Source organism: Ictalurus furcatus, chromosome 19 (assembly GCF_023375685.1).
Source record: "Ictalurus furcatus strain D&B chromosome 19, Billie_1.0, whole genome shotgun sequence".
NCBI lineage: Eukaryota > Metazoa > Chordata > Actinopteri > Siluriformes > Ictaluridae > Ictalurus > Ictalurus furcatus.
This window is the reverse complement of record NC_071273.1, coordinates 24,823,585-24,845,057: the sequence shown is the minus strand read 5'-3', so window position 1 is coordinate 24,845,057 and position 21,473 is coordinate 24,823,585. Positions and strand designations below refer to the sequence as shown.

General features: G+C 43.0%; 1 protein-coding gene across 1 annotated transcript in view; it reads right to left on the bottom strand.

Annotated features, from left to right (window-relative positions):
* The window catches only part of ppfia2 (PTPRF interacting protein alpha 2), a 98,640-nt gene that overhangs the window by 17,366 nt on the left and 59,801 nt on the right, over window positions 1–21,473 (bottom strand). The window contains exons 8-20 of the mRNA XM_053650779.1: window positions 19,453–19,587; window positions 18,542–18,625; window positions 17,441–17,572; window positions 17,150–17,212; window positions 16,245–16,324; window positions 15,868–16,003; window positions 14,386–14,603; window positions 12,939–13,164; window positions 12,205–12,234; window positions 11,792–11,919; window positions 10,398–10,573; window positions 10,190–10,280; window positions 2,301–2,382 (exon numbers count right to left, since the gene is read on the bottom strand). Coding sequence (XP_053506754.1) covers window positions 2,301–2,382; window positions 10,190–10,280; window positions 10,398–10,573; window positions 11,792–11,919; window positions 12,205–12,234; window positions 12,939–13,164; window positions 14,386–14,603; window positions 15,868–16,003; window positions 16,245–16,324; window positions 17,150–17,212; window positions 17,441–17,572; window positions 18,542–18,625; window positions 19,453–19,587 — 1,581 coding nt within the window. The remainder of the gene's footprint in view (window positions 1–2,300; window positions 2,383–10,189; window positions 10,281–10,397; window positions 10,574–11,791; window positions 11,920–12,204; window positions 12,235–12,938; window positions 13,165–14,385; window positions 14,604–15,867; window positions 16,004–16,244; window positions 16,325–17,149; window positions 17,213–17,440; window positions 17,573–18,541; window positions 18,626–19,452; window positions 19,588–21,473) is intronic.

Below are 21,473 nucleotides of genomic sequence, written 5' to 3'. Positions count from 1 at the left end.
GCTGTGTTTTTGCCAGACGTTATCGGAGGATCTGTCGGATGTGTCGGACGGTGCAGTGTGGATTGTCAACTTTGTAAAAACAGGACATTTGAAAAGCCGCCTATTCGCCGCGTTACGTGAGGAGATGGGGCGGAGTATCAGACTTTTTGCTTGGTAACGGAGGTCTGTAAAGCTTCATGGCGCGAAAAACCTAAAAACATTTCAAGTGTCCTGTTTATCTGAGAAAAGAAAAGTGTTATAACAGAGCAGTTCTGCGCACACACACACACACACACACACACACACTTTCTAGTGAAGTAATATGTATAAAATCCACAATTATATTATATAACGTCATATTATTTTTGATTTCCTGCCACAAGATGGCGGTGTTGTAAAGCATCAGCTCAGACAGTTAACACTGTATTAAATACTGTACTGTACATCACACACTTCCAGCTGTTATAAAGCCTTATTTCACATTTAATACATCATTAACATCATAACGAACACCTAAACTACTGGATACTACTACTACTACTACTACTACTACTACTACTACTAATAATAATAATATTACATAATAATAAATACTACTACTACTATTACAAATAATAATAATAATAATAATAATAAATACTACTACTACTAATAATAATAATAAAAATACTACTACCACTATTACAAATAATAATAATAATAATAATAATAATAATAATAATAATAATAAATACTACTACAAATAATAACAATAATAATAATAATAATAATAATAATAATAATGGCTGCCATTTTTAAGTTCAAAATATTTTTTACAAAATATTTATAATTAAAAATATGAAGTTAAGAAAGGTATTTTGGGGAGTATTTATAATAAAGCATATTAACAATATAATCCACAATTAAAAATGTATTTACTGCACATCTACGAATCAGTAAAAATAATCTGGATTTAAAATCCTTTCACCTAGATTCAAAACTCTGATCTGAATTTCTTCAACATTTTAATCTGGTTTTAAAAGACAGATCATTCAAAATATTCTAAAGTAGTATATTTAAATTTGGCTGTAAAACATTAATCTGGATTTAAAGTACTTTAATCTGAATCCTAAAACTCTTTGATCTGGACTTAAACAGTTGAAGCTATATTTGATGAAGTAAACTCTCATTTAAACTTATTTTAATATGCAGTTAAAACACTAATCTGGATTTAACACACTTTCATCTCAATTTAAAACTCTTTCATCTGGATTTAATCTGGGTTTTAAAATGATTTTTTCTTAAAGTCTGAGTTTATAACACATTAATACAGAATTAAAATAAGTTAAACTGGAATAATCTGAGATTGCAAGTTTATAAGAGCAGCTCTGAGTCAGTGTGTAATAGCAGATCAGTAACTCCTGACCATAAACTGCTGATACACACACACACACACACACACACACACACACACACACACACACACAGCTGCAGATATGATTATGCAAGCACACCGTGTGCAGACTTTTCCTCACGCGCTAACTAAAATAATCGCCTCACTGGCAGTTCGGAGCATCAAGGGGGAAAAGCAGCGCTTGATTCAGGGTGTTAGAGGGTTTTTTTTATTACAGTCAAGTGTGTACTCAAATTTCTCCATCCCCGTGTTCCCATATTGTTTAATGCACCCTTGTTGAATTAATGACAAATGAGAGTGCACTGGTTTGATCTCATAACAACCCTATTGAGCCTCAATGGAAGCAAGTCTTGCTATTAGCTGGGTTTCTCTCTCAACTCTGCTAGCATTGCAAGTTCCTGCCCCTAATACCACTGTAACCAATCAGACCTCAGAACCCACCCCCAATACCACTGTAACCAATCAGACCTCAGAACCCACACCCAATACCACTGTAACCAATCAGACCTCAGAACCCATCCCCAATACCACTGTAACCAATCAGACCTCAGAACCCATCCCCAATACCACTGTAACCAATCAGACCTCAGAACCCACCCCCAATACCACTGTTGTCAATTATGCTGACAAAATATTAGAACAACCCTTAAAAGGTCCAAGGGGAAACAAGATAATAAAATAAGTCAGCTTCAGTGTAGACTGCAAATGCCATCACTCCATTGTTATTCAATTTAAAACCATAACATTTGATTGTGTTCAGATTTGATTGTGTTTTTCTCCTCAGACTCCTCTATCGGCACTCAGTATTTGATAGAAGTGTTATTTTACTCTGCAGAGGGCACTTTAAAAGCAGGATTGGAACAAAGCCAGAGTCTATGTTGTGAAAAACCATTTACAGCAGCATGAGGTTTATGAGGGGAGCTCTTACCTCCAGCCATGCGACAACAGTAGGACCATCCCACTGCGCGAAAGGCAATCCTTTCCTCCTCGCCTCCTCCAGCAACTCATGCCTAGAGAGAAGAGACAAACAGGGAAAAGGGGGAGGCAGGAAGAGAGGGAGGAAGTGGGCAAAAGAGTGAGGAGACTTCATCTGCACTCAAATGGACAAACAGAGAGATTATATATCTTTGTTATCATTAGCAACCAGACCTTCCCTGTTTTCATGTCCTCTGATAAGAACAAACACACGTTTTTTTTCTGAGCCTGGAAATGTCTCTTTATTTCTAAATGCCTCTTGCTCTTCCCCAAGAGATGATAAACTCCCACTGCTCTTCTGCTGCTCTTTCTGTTCTGAATACATATTAATCACAAGAGAAGGAAGAAAACATTGCTATCTCCACAGTCCAGAACTTTTCCTAAACCCCTGATGTTTCTAATGAGGCGGATGCTGCTCCACAATCTGTAGTACAACCTGTACTGGAGCTTTACCTCAGTCTCTCTCCTTCTATATAAAATAGGCGTGGCTAACCTTGGGTACAGGTTGCATAAGCACATTCTCACCAATCATAAAGCTGATGTCATCGTACTATGCAACTTTTTATTAAAACAGTGTTCATGCCAGATTGTTCTTCTGAAATATGAGAAACCTCATATCTACAGTACCTTCCACTAATATTGGCACCCTTGGTAAATATGAGCAATGAAGGCTGTGAAAAGTTGTCTTTACTGTTTTACCTTTTGATCTTTTGTTTAAAAAAAAAATCACAAAAATACTCTGCTGTCATGGATATCAAACAATTGCAAACTATTTTTTTTTTTTTTACAAAAAATCTAATTAAATATAGGTGTGCAACAATTATTGGCACCCTTAGTCAATACTTTGTGCTTCCTCCCTTTGCCAAGATAACAGCTCTGAGTCTTCTCCTATAACGCCTGATGAGTTTGGAGAATACATGGCGAGGGATCTGAGAGCGTTCCTCCATACAGAACCTCTCCAGATCCTTCACATTTCAGGTCCACACTGGTGGACTCTCCTCTTCAGTTCACTCCACAGGTTTTCTATGGGGTTGAGGTCAGGGGACTGGGATGGTCATGACAGAGCCTTGATTTTGTTGTCAGTAAACCATTTCTGTGGTGCTTTTGATGTATATTTTCTTGAAACCTTCCAAACAGCTTGTGGTGATGTAGGTGACTTCAGATTGTAGTTTTGGAGACTTTCTGACCCCAAGACACAACTAACTTCTGCAGTTCTCCAGCTGGGATCCTTGGAGATGTTTTATCCACTCGAACCGTCCTCTTCACAGTGCGTTGAGACGATATAGACACGCGTCCAATTCCAGGTGGATTCATAACATTTCCAGTGGACTGGAACTTCTTAATTATTGCCCTGATGGTGGAAATGGGCGTTTTCAATGCTTGTGCTATTTTCTTATAGACACGCCCCATTGTGTGAAGCTCAACAACCTTTTGCCGCACATCACAGCTCTATTCCTTGCTCTTACTCATTGTTATGAATGACTACAGGAATTTGGCCTGTGTGTTACCTCATATTTATACCCCTGTGAAACAGGAAGTCATGGTTAAACAATTTCCTGTTCCTAGTCACCCAAGTGTACTAAAATTTTTTTAAATATCAATGGGAATACACTTTAAATATATTTTTCTTATATGGATTCACAGGGGTGCCAATAATTGTTGCACACCTATATTTAACAAAGTTTTTTTTTTTTTTGATAAACCTGTGTTGTATTTGCACTTGTTTGATATCCATGAGAGCAGAGTATTTTTGTGAATGTTTTGAACACAAGATCAAAAGGTTAAACAATAAAGACAATTTTTCACAGCCTTCTTTGCTCATATTTACCAAGGGTGCCAATATTACTGGAGCGCACTCTATACATACATATAGATCAAAGCCAAGGAATTAGAGTTAAGAAGTAATTTTACCGTATTCCGACATTGACAACTATGTCCAAAATGTCCAAAGACTTAATCTGGGCCGTTAATAAAGACTGAACAACTCTGTTTAAGAGTTTTTCCAAAAGAAATAAACCCAGGCATGTTATAAGGGAGATAACGCCACTGAACTAGCATCCTGACATCAGACTCCATTTCAGGTTGTGCTGTTTTTCATTTCCTACTCCCTGGTTATTTCCTGATATCAGCAAGCTTTGTTGAGCATTATCGCCAGATTATATTTTTTTTAAAAAGCCACTGTGAGAAACCCAAATGAAAGTTCTGAGAGATATAAACACCCAGCTCCTGTCTCCGGAGTCTCCACTTGCTGACACCATGACTATAAAATTAGCAGGAAAGATGGCATGTAATTATTGAAAATAAACCATTACACTCCTTTATCACCCTCATAAAAACTCTACATGATTAAGCAAACACCACCCTTAAAATCTGATTATCCAACCCAAGAGTTGGATGATAATGATAATCATGGGGCAAATTTGGAAACTGCCTGAAAATTCTGCAGGCACTTTACTAACAAACAAACAGCAGGCAGAGATATCGTTAAAGTACTTTTCAGGGAGAATTTAGACAAAATTCACGTGTGAAAACTGACCAAACACGAAGCTAGGTAGTTAGCGTTACGTGAACAGAAAGAGAAGCAGATGTCACACTATTAGGCTTGACATACAGGAATTCTGATCATCGTTCATCATACTAATAAACATAGTACGTGTGCTGTTTTGTGTCCTGCTAACCATTTGTTAGCAATCTTGGATCTCTGACATCCTATTATTAAACTCTAAAATGCTAAAATCCAGTAAACGCTGCACCTAAAAATCTGATTATGTGACCCAAGAATTAGCAAAGTGAGACAAATTTGAAAGGGAAACAGTCAAGGCAACCTGCAGGCACTTGGCTAACAAACAACAAGCATTAAGATACAGTCATTTAAAGAGGTTGGGCAAAAATGCTAAAACATGGAACCTAGCAAGGCACGAAAATCAGGACAACCATGCTACACAGGACCTACAGAGAAATCAGTTTATGTTAACGTAATGTTACGATGATAAGTCGTATAGTAACTACAGGGTTTGTTGCCTTGCTAGCGTCCCCTGAGCTAAACTGTTAGCTCGCTTAACATTTTTGTCCAACTGTCCCACTAACTGGAACATTAGAGAGTACTGACAGAGAGTCAACACTGAGTGGACAGTGATTAAGTGGATGTGCTGGATGTTTCTTCCTCAGAAGATGAATTAGTAATGCAGAAATTGTTTGCAGTGCAAAGTAAGGACACTTGAATACATCAGAGGGTAAACATGATGAAGAGAGAGAGAGGTCTGATTGGGTCCAGACCACTCGTCTATGGTTGTAGACTAATGGACACTCTGCAGTGCTGTTTCCACAGCTGAGGTCCCATCTGTGCCTGCTCCACAACAGAAGAAGTTACAGCCCTGGCACCTCTAGGTGGACCAGCTGGTCTGGGATATGTTGGTGACAAGATTCGTGTGCAGCCCTAACCAAAACCCCACACCTCTTATAGTCCTAATCTCTCTCTTTTCTTCACTCCTATCCACAGGGTTCCACAACTAATCTCATTTGGGCTGGAGCAGGTCCTGAACAGGTCTGTTGAGAATGTGGGACATGGGGAAGATTCGGGAAGGAATGTCTGCAGACCCGGGTCTCTAGATATCCAAACTCCAGAGCAGATATACTTTGTTCCGCTTAGTACCCAGGGGGTATATTATTATTATTATTATTATTATTATTATTATTCAGGAAGAACTGGGGAAAATAATGGAAATAATAGGATAACATAGATGCCCCCCTTATATTTGTACCCAAGCCTGATGGGACAGAGCGGTTTTGTGTGGACTTTTGCAAGGTGACTTTCGCGAAGGCAAAGTGCACAATTTTAAAAACGCCAATAAAATTGCACTCAGCTGTACCAATAAACTGGTCTACCATGTTCTCTGTGAAATGTGTGACCAAGATCGGCTAATTTGTTGTGATCGATCTGATGATCAAGTTTGTGATCGGCTGAACAAAATCAAACAATCAGCTAATTTGCTACTCCGCTAACAAGGCCCCTTTAAAATTGTATTCAAGAGAGACGGTGCCGTGACCCGGTCCTTATCTTTACATGTCTGATATGAAATGTTCGGTTTGAGTGTGTCATGTAATGAGTGTTTTGTTTCCTCCGAACAAGCTGATGCTGGAGGGAGGGAGAGAGCGAGTTATGACAAATAACATACACACAAAGAATAAGAAATGTAACACAGTCTGAAGAGCTGACGATCCATAACCAGAGATGGCACCTGGTTATTGCAATCCAGCACATGATGCACACTGATACACACATCAGGAGGAAGGCCTCAGCATGGCAGGCTGTTTAGTTTTATACACACACACACACACACGTCCACACAAACTCAGAGTTTCCAGGCAGAGATGCATCTTCTACAGTACTGCAGAAGGGAAGAGTCACATGTACATTCGCGTGAGAGAAAAGGCGGTAGGGCGTAGGGGGGAAGTGTAGATGGCAGATGGACAGAGAACAGGTCCGAGCCCTCGCAGATAAACACACACACACTTCACACAAGCACGAGACGGACTGGAAAAATGCAGCAAAGTCTCAGCAACGCAAACCAAACTTACCCGCTGATGAGGAGACGAGAAATAAAGAGAGAGAGTGAGAGAGAGAGAGAGAGTGAGAGAGATAGAAAAATAAAGAGAGAGAGAGAGAGAGAGAAATAAAGACAGAGTGATGGAAGACAAAATTAAAAGTCTGTTACTGAGCATACTGTATGTGCAACACATTATCCTTGAATCCTGGTTATTGTTGGTATCTTTCTTTATAATTAATGTTCATATCTCAGGGCATCATGCCCATTCTAACACATGACCCCTCAATTGTGGTTCGCCTCTGTGATATTTAACTGTAAATTATTGTAAATAAATCAATATTTTACACTTATTTTATAGTGTACAAAGCCCAGCTACAAACATTATCAGAGTAAACAGTTTAAAAAAAAAAAAAAACTGGCTAAAAACACGAACTAGAATTAGAACTAGATAAAAAATTGAATTATTAGAATTATAGGAAGCAACAGCAGGAAATATAAACAAACTAGCATTATAATAAACAGGCTAAAACCCAAGCTAAGGCTATAGTGAATTGGCCCAACGCACAAACTAGCAATATAGTAAACCAAAACCACGTCTACGTTAAATAAATTGCCATTTGTTAAACTGACCAAACTACGTAAAATTAACATTAAAGCAAATGTTAGAACACATTATCCCTCCAAGTGATTATCCCTCTTTACAGTATCCACAATAACCCATTACTTCTCATTAAACGTTTGAAACAAACTAGCATCATGGTAAAACAGGCTAAAACACAAACTAGCATTAGATTAAACAGGCTAATCATAGACTAGAAGTTGATTTTTTACTGAATAAACTACTGACTAAAGTTAGTTTGATTAAAAACTAGGTCAGGTTATCATGGAAATCACTCCTTGTTGAAGATGTGTTGTAGAATTAGCACAGAATAAGTGCGTTTGTGTTAATAATGGGTGCACGATGCCCCGTTCATAACACCTCTTCTGTGTTCATACAGCATGCAAAATGAATGTCTGCAGTAATAAACGGAACGGTCGTCCAACGCAAACATCACGATGGAAAAACAAGCAGAAAATGAAAGTCTGGTCATTAGCATGGACACAGCGGACACGTTGCTAACATGCAGCAGCAATGTACAGAGCAGTGAGCACTTGGTTCTGCTGCTGTGGAGAGAACAACACACTGCAGATGTTACTGAACCTTTATACATTCTAACACACTTATATCTGTGTTTCTAGGCTAACCTAAAGCACTAACATATTGCTGTGTAGCTATAATACAGCTTTGATCTGGGTCAGTTCTCATTATTGTGGTATTTTATGCAGTATTTACTACTAAGACTTGTCTATAGTGCCACAGACCACAGTTCCTGCAGTACCCTAGATGTCCACTAGGCTCCATTGCCCCTAATGGTGCACCAAACCCTCTACTGTTCCCTACAGCACAGCATAATCCTGGTATTTTCCTCATTTCCACAGTTTCCCTAGTTTCTGGTGTTCTCTTAGATCCCACTACTTGCCTAGTTCCTAATTTTTACTGTTCCCTAGTCCCAGTAACCCACAGTGCCCAGTGGTCTCAAATTTCTACTGTTCCATTATTCTCCAGTTCCAGTGTATCTTTTCTGTTGAAGTGTGTACTGTTCCCTTCTTTCCAGTTCCCCTAGTTTAGCGCCCCTCTGCCCCCTAGTTTCCATTATTCCATAAGTTTGAACTGTCCAATTTGTTTCCAGTATTCTATTCATTCCCACTGTCCTTTGCAGTTTCCAGTATACTACAAGTTCCTAGTTCCCCCGTAGTTTCTGATGTCCCCCTAGTTTTGGGTGTCTGCCTAGATCCACCTGTCTTCAGTGTTCCCTAGTTCCCAATGCCCCCATAGTTCCAGTATTCCACCAAATTCCCAATGGCCCCTTAGTGTTTAATATTCCACCAATTTCCCAAAGTCTGCTTAGTTTCTAGTATTCCACCAAATTCCCAATGTCAACAACCCCCCCCATTTCCAGTATTCCACTATTTTTCACTGCGTGCCTAGATTCTGGTGTCCGCATGGTTCCCACGTCCCCCTAGTTTCCAGTATTCCACAGTGTTTTCCCGATGTTTTCAGAGTCCCTAGATCTCATAGACCCCATTCCCACCTGGGCCTGTGTGTCCTGTGTCCAAAGTGATTGAATGACATGCATCCTCGGTGATCGGATCACAAGTGGACAGCCGAGATGCATAGCTGTTCATACTTGGCATTATGAATGCATCTCCAGTGACCACTTGTGATTGGATTTCATACGTTGATTCCCCTGGAGTAAGGGGTTCTGGGATGAATCAAGATGCATTCTCATTCACACTACAGATGTGATTTGGCCATATGCGTCCCACACCACCTCCAAATATGGTTTGAGTGATTGGATCACAGTGCAGCTTCGAGACACATTCAACCCTGATCAAACCTGTACTTAGTGCTGACCACTTATGATCCGATCACCCAGGACACATGTTAATGCCAGGCGTGAACAGGGCCACAGTATCCCTAGCTCCTAGTGTCCACATACTATTCCATACTTCCATACCTCCCCTAGGTTTTGGTAGTTCTCACTGTCCCTCTAGTTTTCCAGTGTTTCTGTCATCCCACTGCTCCTCCTCAGTTGCCAATGTCCCCTTAGTTCTCACTGTTACCCAATTTCCCAGTGTACCTCTAGTTCTCACCATCCTCCTAGTTCCCCCGGTCTCCCTAGTTCCTAGTGTCCTCACAGGTTCCAGCGTCTCCCTAGTTTCAGTGTTCCCTCCATTTCAACAGGTCCACATAGTTCTCAGTGTTGCCATAGTTCAAACTTCCCCACTAGTTCCCAGTACCCCCTTATTTCCAGTGTCCCCCCTTGTTTCCCTAGTTTCTACTGTCCCCCCTAGTTTTTGGGGTCCTCAAGATTCCCACTATCCTGCTAGGTCCCCAGTATGCCCCTAATTTCCAGTGTCCCCGTAGATCCCTGTGTCCCCCTAAATCCTATCCTATTTCACACTGTCCTTAGTTTCCAGTGTCTCCTTAGTTCCCAATGTTCCCCGTGTTTCCTATTCATTGGTGTCCCCCTAGTTTCTTCTGTTTCAGTATTTCTTACTGTCCCTCGACTTCCCAATATTCCCTAGTTTACTCTCTTCTCCAGTTACCAACGTACCCTAGTTCCCACTGTTCCCTGAGTTTTCAGTTGTTCTAAAAGTTTCTAGTTGCACAGTTTCTCTATTTTTTTTTTTTATTGTTATGGCCTCTTAATGATTAATCCCTGTAATAACGCTACAGAGTTAAAACACTCACTTCTTCTTTATGCGGCGGTCTTTCTCAGCCTGAGTGCCCAGTTTCCCCACAGCCATTTCCTGAGCAAGCAACTCCACATCTGAAATTCCACCTAAAGTGACAATAAGATGAAGATGTGTGATAGGCTGGTGTTCTTTTGTTGAAGACAAAATATTCAACACAACAGGAATTCTGTGTTTGTGTGTGTGTGTTTGTGTGTGTGTGGTACCTGGTCCTGGTCCCATCATCTCTTTCCCCATGTGTCCCAGTCGTCCTTTCTCTTTTTTGCCAAACAAGCGGCCGATGGATGATTTGATGCCTTTCTTCTTCGGTTGTTTATGGAGTGAGTCCTGACTGCTGGCTACACTGCTCAGAGCCGCATCAGCCTCTAACGCTGCGGCCAGACTACACAAACACACGCAAGACACACACAACACACACGTTACTACTACATGCACCAAGATTTTTGTCATAATCACGCCCACCCTGATTTTGTCTCCATCGTGTCCCCCTAGTTTTTGGGGTCCTCAATATTCCAGGAGTTCCCAAACTAGGCATCACAACCCCATGTGTGTTCGCTTGTTTAACAATCGTGAGAGAAACTCTCCCTTTTTGTTTCATTCAATTATTTTACAAATGATTATTAGAAATATCAGACAGATTTTATAATATTTAGAAATTTTACTGGGAGGCACATTCAGACCTCTTAGTTCTTAGTTCCCGTCGCTCATATTTTCCAGCTCCATTTCTCTTAGTTCCTAGTTTATGGTTTTCTTAGTTCCTAGTCCCCTTAGTCCCCAATTCCCAGTTACTTAGCTCCTGCTTCTCAGTTCCTTGTTCCTTCAGTTCCTTTTAGTTTTTAAGAACCTCTGGGTTCTAGTCGTTGTATTTACTAGTTTCCAATTTCCTTATGTCACAGTTCTCTTAATTCCTACTTCTCTTAGTTCATGGATCCTGTGGTTTATAGTACCAAATTCCCTTATTTACTCTTTTACAGTTTCCTTTGTTTGTAGTTCCATTAGTTTCCTGATCCCCTTCGTTTATATTTCCCAGTCATCTTCGTTCCTGGTTCCCAATTCCAGGTTCCCTTAGTTCCTAGTCCCCTTAGATTCCTGGGCCTCTTAGTTTCTAATTGTAGTTTCTACTTCCTATTTCCTTAGTTACTAGTTCTCTTAGTTACTAGTTCTCTTAGTTACTAGTTCCTTTTAATCTTAGTTTTATTAGTTTCCTTGTCCCCTTAGTTTATAGCTACCAATTCCCTTTGTTCACCATTCTTTTTGCTCCTAGTTCCTCTTTCTCAGTTCTCTTAGTTCCTGGCTCTCTCAGTTTCACTGTTCCCTTACCTTCTAGCTCCCAATTTCATTAAGTCACAGTTCTCTTAGTTTCCACTTCCTTTAGCACCAAGTACCCTTGGATTCTAGTACCCAATTCCCTTAGTTACAATTTTCCAGGTTCCCTTAGTTCCTAGTTCCCTTAGCGTATAATTCCTAATATTTTATCTGGTTTTAACATTTTTAAACACTATTATGAAACTTCAATATAGTGGTGCTATACACAACATTTCTTGTGGAAGTATCTGTGTGTGTGTGTGTGTGTGTGTGTGTGTGTGAGACAGACACTCACCGTGCATCGTTGTGAGAGGAAGCAGGCAGTGTGTGTGTCATGCGGACATGACGAGGCGTTGGAGGAGGAGACGTCTCACACTTTATGGTGGCTTTGTCCTCTCGGCCGTCCTCATCCACGGCTGCGATCTGGTACACACACACACACACACACACACACACACACACACACACACACTGTTCATAGTTTGCACTATAAATACTGAGCATATCATGGCAGACAGAGGAGGAGAAAGTGCATGGTGGGAAATAGGGAATAAAGCACCACCTTTCTTCTTGACACACATGTATCTCTCTCTCTCTCGCTCTCTCTCTCTCTCTCTCTCTCACACACACAAACATAAACACAGAGACTATAAATACACAGTAGATTAGAGCAGAGCAGGTGGTGCATGCTGGGAAATAAAGCGATACCTTTCTCCGGTGTTTCCTCAGGTCACTGGGCTGGAACACAGAACAGAAACATAAGCATTAATGTCACAGAATTATATCACAGAATATCACACTTTACCAAAATGTCAAATCAGACAGGATATATATATATATATATATATATGAACTGCAGTTATTTCTACTGCTCAGAAAATACACCGTAATCTTTCCAGACCCAGGTACGCACAGTCCCTAGAAACGATGGCATGTGGAGGAAGACGTGAGTAAAATCCCAGACATACCCCAGTAATAATTACTCTGCCCCGCCCCTACGTGTAAACTAATCCTGTCTAAATAGGGCTTCAGTATTCATTCATCTCAGGGTTTGGATTTTACGTGCCGTTTTGTGGTGTGCGTTTTCTCTCCTATTATTGTCCCTTTAATAGCTGCGTCCTTTAATCGGAAAGTTCTAATCGGCTGTGAAATAAAACCACGAATGACATCAGGAAGCAGAAATAATAAGACAAAGGAGAAAGAAGAAGCAGAAATAGCATGGGGGAAAAAAACAGAAAAAGAAGAGAGAAGAAGAAAAAGGAATACGAGGAAAGAAGAAACAGACGGGTAAAGAACGAAGGATAAGGAGCAGAAATAGCAGAGGATAAAGATTTCTTTTTTTAAAAAGAAGAGAAAGAAGAAATTAAGACAAATAAGAGGAAGGACATGAGGAAGAAGGACAAGAGTTCTGTGTGTGTGTGTGTGTGTGTGTGTGTGTGTACCAGTGTCATGACCCCCATGCGCTCCATGTCGCGGGCGGGACTGCGGGGTGTGTGTTTGGGGGACGAGTGCCCGCTGGGTGGTGATGATGATGCGAGCGATGACGCAGTAGCCGAGGCGGTGATGAGCGAACGCGCCAGATTCAATCCCTCTAAACTCACACTGGCTACACGGTGTTCGATCTCCTCCGCCCGCTGCTCCGTACACTCCTTCTCCTCCTGAATCAACCTGGACACACACACACACACGCACGCACGCACACACACGCATACACGCACACACACAGTTCTTAATGGCTATATGCTATCTAGCAAAATCATAATTTCAGCAATCTTCCCACACATCTGAGGTAAATGCTGATGCTCCTGACAGTTCTGCCTCGTTTCTGGAGTCACTCGAGTCTTTACAGTGTGCACAGAAAAGATTTAACGGCTACACGCTAATCTAGATCAATTCCCTCAGGATTTCGCTATCTTAGGCACTGGGTCTGTATTTCCCAGTTGCTTAGCAACAATATTTCCACCATTTTAACTACTCGGACGTAGTGTATGTTGAAAATCAGGCGGTTCCTGGTGTGATATGTTTTAGAGGGAACACAGGGATTCAGCATCGCCAGACTTCTGGAACGTTCTGGAAAGTTTTTGAAAAATTTTATTTCATTTTTAAATCACACGGTGCAGGAAGGAGTCGTTTAAACCGCCGGCGCCAACGATAATATTTAATTATCTGTTTCAAACAAATCTCTAATAACTCTGGAAACGTTTTCAATCCAGTCACACGGAAGAGCCAATCAGATTGCGTCCTTCGAGTTTCTGAAGCTTGTGGTTAACTTAGGTGGGGAAAAAAAACCCAAACATATCATGCGCTTTATGGGCGGGGCTTCTGCGGCTGAGAGCAGGTTTTTTTTGAATGTGGAAGAGCTACTTAATAATGACTACTTCCTCCAGTTTTCCCCCAGAATAATATTTATAGCCCCGCCCTCTTTTTTTTCTTCTACTGACTCTCATGCCTCAACGTATAAAAGCAAGATGGACCGCTACCAGTAACGAACTCCGTATTTACGCTCCCGTGTTGTTATAAATAATAATAAATAATAATAAATAACCAATAACATAAGGAAAGACAAATAAATCAGCTCACTTTAAACAGAAATAGAATTTAAAATAGAAAATTGAAATAGAAAGTTAATCTTGTAAAGAAAACGAACTGCTCTTAAACAGCGCTTAGATCTTCTGCCTGCACAGTATCTTCTTAATGCAAAAGACCTAGCTAGCTAACGTTAGCTACTCTCTGAACCGCTACAGAACCACACCACACCCGGACCTCCCGCGTCCGCCGCTCAACACCGGCGGTAAACCGCTCTAAACGTCATCATCCGTACTTCTCTCTCTCAGCCAATCAGAACGCATGGTACAGTGAGAAACGGCGGCGTGCCGGCTGAAGTCTGACCGTATCTCTTTGTTGATGGCGTCGAGTTGTTCCTGCAGCATCATGGCGAGGGTCTGAGCGTCCGAATGTCCGCTGGGCGAGAGCAAATCCATCGAGCTGAACAGCGTCTCCCGATCGTCGTCGTCGATGTCTGACATCTCGGTATCGCTCTCGAACGGGTGCGAGCCCAACACGCCGAGCTGCTGCGAGCGCCACTCGTGTTCGCCCAGAGACTTCGCCTAAAGCAGCGTGGAAACATTCGTTATACCGTATACACCGCACAGCAACAATACACACCAGCCGAACACCGCCATCACAGCAACCTGGGCTCCCGTAACACCTCAGCAGTGCCACGGTGCCACGGGCTGACTGCCTCAGTGCCACGGTGCCACGGGCTGACTGCCTCAGTGCCACGGGCTGACTGCCTCAGTGCCACGGTGCCACGGGCTGACTGCCTCAGTGCCACAGGCTGACTGCCTCAGTGCCACGGTGCCACAGGCTGACTGCCTCAGTGCCACAGGCTGACTTCCTCAGTGCCACGGTGCCACGGGCTGACTGCCTCAGTGCCACAGGCTGACTGCCTCAGTGCCACAGGCTGACTGCCTCAGTGCCACGGTGCCACGGGCTGACTGCCTCAGTGCCATAGTGCCACAGGCTGACTGCCTCAGTGCCACAGGCTGACTGCCTCAGTGCCATGTTGCCACGGGCTGACTGCCTCAGTGCCACGGTGCCACGGGCTGACTGCCTCAGTGCCACAGGCTGACTGCCTCAGTGCCATGTTGCCACGGGCTGACTGCCTCAGTGCCATGGTGCCACGGGCTGACTGCCTCAGTGCCACGGTGCCACAGGCTGACTGCCTCAGTGCCACAGGCTGACTGCCTCAGTGCCACGGTGCCACGGGCTGACTGCCTCAGTGCCACAGGCTGACTGCCTCAGTGGCACGGTGCCACGGGCTGACTGCCTCAGTGCCATGGTGCCACAGGCTAACTGCCTCAGTGCCACGGGCTGACTGCCTCAGTGCCATGGTGTCACGGGCTGACTGCCTCAGTGCCACGGTGCCACAGGCTGACTGCCTCGTAGCAATTTACAACACATCTGAGGAAGATATTCTGATATTCCTTATTGTTCTGTGTTGTTCATACATTGTCAGTAGAAAAGATGTAACGGCTAGCGAACTTCCTTCAGTCCTTAGCTAGCTCATGCGCAGTGTCTGTATCTATTGGTTGCTTAACGACAGGGTTCCCACAGTGTAAACCACATTAACCATCATCCCCATGTGGAAGGAGGCACAACTTCTCAAGTTTGATTTGATCCAAATGTGATTATTATCAGTGGGGATGGACAGGAGTTCGAGGGGTGCCAATACTTTTACTGTACTTTTCCAGCTACACAGAGTAATTATAAGGCTAGAAAGTGACCTATATGGTAGATGGACCAAGATAAAATGTCCCGTGTGTGTGTGTGTGTGTGTGTGTGTGTGTGTGTGTGTGTGTGTGTGTGTACCTTCTGCTCGTCACGGCGTAGCCCCATGCGTCCTCTTCTTGTTCGGTGCATCACTTTAGTGGAGCGGTAATCAGACTGAGAGTCAGCAAGAGAACCGAGAGAGTAACGCAGATCTGAGGAGGCGTCCAGGTGAGACCTGACACACACACACACACACACACACACACACACACACACACACGCACACAAGCACGTGCACACGCACACACACATGCATACACACACGCGCGCACACACACACACGCACACACACACGTACACACACATGCACACGTACACACACACATACACACACACACACACACACACACACACACGGTTTAAACATTCTGCCGTGTTTGTTATGTTCTGGTATCAGGACTCCTCGTATGTCTCACCGTGACAGTGTTGGCTCCACCCTGATTCGGAACTGATCGAGTTCAGCCCTCATTTTGTCCATCTCCTCTGCCAACTGGGACTGCACACACACGCACACACACACACACACACGCACACACACACACACAACAACAAATCGATTTACCTCGATACTCATAAGTGTACAGAATATCAATCTCACCAGTGCAGCTGTTCTGTCTTACCTGTGAGCTGTAGTATAATATAAAATAAACGAATGGTCATGCAGTATCTTCTACACTTATATAATCATCATGATCACTAGATACATATTCCGTAATCACGGGATTTCAGTTATTACTGAAAAACAGCTGTAGGGGATGGCTACGTTAAATGCGAATGAAATCAATATGTGTGTGTGTGTGTGTGTGTGTGTGTGTGTGTGTTGTCTTTTAGACAATCAGGGTGTTGGAATCTGTAAATAATTTTGTATTTTAATTTGATTTTTTTTTTTTCATTTTCTCGCTGTTCCCTTTTGGGGGAATTGATGCTAGAAAAATGCTAGAACTGACTTCCGGTTTAGAAACGAAGGAGAAATACATGTCAGTCGAGTGAGTAGTATTTCAGAACCACTGCATACCATGTATAACTGACGAGGTCTAAACTGTCTGCCAGAACAGTCATAATAAAATACATTTCATTTATATAACAGTGGCATTAGAAACAGTTCTATATGCCATAATAACATAGCAAGCTAAGAAGCTTAGTAGTGTTTAACACAGAAATCTTTCATGAGAACAGGTCACTTGAAGATGACTTTCTGATCCTGCTGCTGAGATACAGCTCATTACCGTAATCACCGGAGTAGCAAGGCTACCGTAAATACCCTAACAAATGGACAGTGACAGTCTGGACGATACAAGAGATCAGACTGGACATTAATTACCTTTTCGTGAATGGAGTCTTCCAGCTGCTTCCTGTAATTCTCCGAATCTTGTATTAATACATTCTGGAGAAATAAATAAATAAATAAATAAATAAATAAATAAATCACGTAGCAAATTTAAGGAGGAAGCGTTAGTATTGACGTCGAGACGTAATGATGCGAAAGCACGATGGAACGCTGCGGTCACGAATGGAGGAGATATTCCTTATTTGCTAACATATTCCAAACAAAATGTAGTAAAGAATGATCCGAAACGACAGGTTTATTAATAACTAACACAGAAAAGAGCACCTTCTCCTCCAGAGCAGCCATCCTCTCCTTCAGATGGAGCTGTAGACGCTCGTTGGATTCCGTGAGGAGACGATCCACCGTGTCTGATAAACGCTTGTTGTGTTCCTCGTTCATCTTCTCTCTCTGACGAGCCTGAAACGAAACAATCCGCTATCACACCTTCTCAGTGTCACCTGCCGGCTAAATACACCGTTATGCTAATGGCGTAAATAATAATCTTTCACGATGTCATTCATTTCATTTTACACGTTACATTTATACATTTGCATATTTTGTTACTTTTCGTTTAGCATAGAGTTTATTACCATGTACAGCACTGTTTACAAGTTGTATTTAATTCAACGCTAACTGTGTTTTCACCAAAAGCATTTATACCAGCGCTTCTCAGCCCTTCATAACTAACCCCCCCGTCCACCCCCGTCCACCCCCGTCCACCCCCCCGTATCCGATTACACCAGGTATAATGATTATCTGCATTCAATATAACATCTGTCTATATATAACACAATCTATCATCTGTTTTTATAGATAGATAGATAGATAATTGGCAGCTAGATAAAAGTCAGGCTAAGCTCCGCCTCTCCCCAGCAAAAAGAAAATACAGCGGGGTTTTTCATTTATACACATTCTATCTGAAAAGCAAGAAAATACACAGAGTCCCCACATGATGCCCTGACGGTGTTTATTTTTTTTTCTTGATTGAATTTGCGCCCACCCCCCCCCCCCCCACCCCCCCTCCCTTCCGATCTCGCCCGGGTTCAGAACCACTGATTTGCTAAACCAGACACCATTTTCTGCACTTCAGAGGAAGAACAATAAATTGTGAAATGATAAATTATACATAAATCTGTACAAAGTAGGCATTTGCTGTCTTTTTACGGCTCCTTACGAATTACGGAAAACCTGTAAAGCTGCCAGCATCACAGTAACATCAATCCACAAACACATTCAAAACTAAATGGACTGAAAAATTAGAAATATATATATATATATGTATATTTATGCTACATTTATGCTAATAGTTATATATATTTATCTACTCAGTTATGTGTAAAATGTTCATTGACGCTGTTATTTTTTTAGCTGTAAGAAGGCACACACCCGTAAAAGTTCCTGGTTTTTCTCCTCCAGCTGCCCTTCCAGATGCCTCATTCGTTCCTCAATACTGCCGTGTCGTTCCTCTGCCTGTTCGACACGAACACATTTTATCACAACGCAAAATCGTAAAACATGTCCACTGGGCAGGTGACTCCCTCTGAGACCCATTAACTGCAAACCGAGAGCCGAGCTGGTGTTTCACACCGGGCTTTAAACAATACTGTTGTAGTTTGACAAATATGGCATGAACAATGTGTGTATTTGCCTAAAACACGTTGTCAGGCTACTGCACGGTCGGGTGAACGGCATCGTCGTCTGTTTCTATGGTAACAGTAATCATCAGACTAACTGGTAGTCTGGAACCGAAATAGTTCTGTAGAAATATAACGGCCTAATTCGAGCAATTAATGAGCAACTTCCAGCGCGTTTCGCTAGCTGTAAAGCTCCAGCTATTCTGGAATGTCTGGTTCACGGTAAGGGTATGTCTGAAGGAGCTGGACGGATCTGCAGCTCAGATGTGCGGAGCTGTTCACGGGACCGGTCACGGCCAGGACACGCACCAACGCTGGGCTTCCTGGAAGGATGGTGAGCCGTATGAAATCCCTTTTGGATTCTGCCAAAAGCCATGGAGGAGACTCAGCAAACGTGTGGAGAGAGGTCCCCTGGTCCGATGAGACCAAAACTGAAGATGTGAAGTGGGCACAAAGCCAAGACTAAGAACACCATGCACACTGTGAAGCATGGTGCTGCTAGCATCGTGCTGAGAGTTATCCTCTTACTGATACTGTTCCAGAACTTTATCCTGAGCTTCACGGGCTTCACGATAGCAAGCTACGGATTCTTTCAGAACCATGTGTATTTATAGTATATATACACAGTGTGTGTGTGTGTGTGTGTGTGTGTGTGTGTGCTACCTTGGTGAGTGCTGCTATTCTCTGTGCGAGTTCTGCCTCTACCTCCGGCAGAGTTTCTGCTTTCCTCATCGTCTGCTGCAGCTTCTGTTCAGCCAACTCCAACCTCTCCTGCAGCTGCCTGTTCTTCTCCTCCATCTGACACACACACACACACACACACACACACACACACACACACACACACACGGCAGAATGACTCATGGCTCTTCATGACTTGTATAACGCTGTTAATTTCCACCTGCTTATCTGGGTAATGAAGCGTATCCACTTATTTCTAACGTACACTTCATCACTTCATTTCCTCCTTCTCATCTCTAATTTCCTTTTTATTACCAACAAATAAGAAAATTCAGGTCAGAACAACCACAAGTGGTGTGTGTGTGTGTGTGTGTGTGTGTGTGTGTGTGACGTAAACAGACAGAGATGAAAAGAATATTTTACTAAATGAAATCAATTCCATCCTGAACAGAGTAATGATGTTTCTCAGAAGGCCTCGGGTTCTGTTCCTGCGAATATCTGCTTTCGCTCGGTAACGTGTGGCAGTGGGAGAGAAAAACACGCCACACTTCTGTTTCATCTCTGATCTAACGTTCACCTCAGAACACTCTACACTGAGCATTCAGATATTCAACACACACACACACACACACACACACACACACATACACACACACACACATACACACACACACACACACACACATACACACACACACACAGTCCCAGCAAACACGGAGTAAAATATCACTAACACTTATATCACAAACTCCAGCGCCTGATAAATATCCGGCCGAGTCTGAGAGAAAAACCGCACGCAAACGCAATCAAACTCTCGGTGTGTATCCTCTCTCTCTCGGGTGTGTATCCTCTCTCTCTCGGGTGTGTATTCTCTCTCTCTCGGGTGTGTATCCTCTCTCTCTCGGTGTGTATCCTCTCTCTCTCGGGTGTGTATTCTCTCTCTCTCGGGTGTGTATTCTCTCTCTCTCGGGTGTGTATTCTCTCTCGGGTGTGTATCCTCTCTCTCTCGGGTGTGTATCCTCTCTCTCTCGGGTGTGTATTCTCTCTCTCGGGTGTGTATCCTCTCTCTCGGGTGTGTATTCTCTCTCTCGGGTGTGTATTCTCTCTCTCTCGGTGTGTATTCTCTCTCGGTGTGTATCCTCTCTCTCGGTGTGTATCCTCTCTCTCGGGTGTGTATCCTCTCTCTCGGGTGTGTATCCTCTCTCTCGGGTGTGTATCCTCTCTCTCGGGTGTGTATCCTCTCTCTCGGGTGTGTATCCTCTCTCTCGGGTGTGTATCCTCTCTCTCGGGTGTGTATCCTCTCTCTCTCGGTGTGTATTCTCTCTCGGGTGTGTATCCTCTCTCTCGGGTGTGTATTCTCTCTCGGGTGTGTATTCTCTCTCTCTCGGGTGTGTATTCTCTCTCTCTCGGGTGTGTATTCTCTCTCTCTCGGGTGTGTATTCTCTCTCGGGTGTGTATTCTCTCTCTCGGGTGTGTATCCTCTCTCTCGGGTGTGTATTCTCTCTCTCGGTGTGTATCCTCTCTCTCGGGTGTGTATTCTCTCTCGGGTGTGTACTCTCTCTCTCGGGTGTGTATCCTCTCTCTCGGGTGTGTATTCTCTCTCTCTCGGGTGTGTATTCTCTCTCTCTCGGGTGTGTATCCTCTCTCTCGGGTGTGTATCCTCTCTCTCGGGTGTGTATTCTCTCTCTCGGTGTGTATTCTCTCTCGGGTGTGTATTCTCTCTCTCGGTGTGTATTCTCTCTCGGGTGTGTATCCTCTCTCGGGTGTGTATCCTCTCTCGGGTGTGTATTCTCTCTCGGGTGTGTATTCTCTCTCTCGGGTGTGTATTCTCTCTCTCGGGTGTGTATTCTCTCTCTCTCGGGTGTGTATTCTCTCTCTCTCGGGTGTGTATTCTCTCTCGGGTGTGTATTCTCTCTCTCGGGTGTGTATTCTCTCTCGGGTGTGTATCCTCTCTCTCGGGTGTGTATTCTCTCTCTCGGGTGTGTATCCTCTCTCTCGGGTGT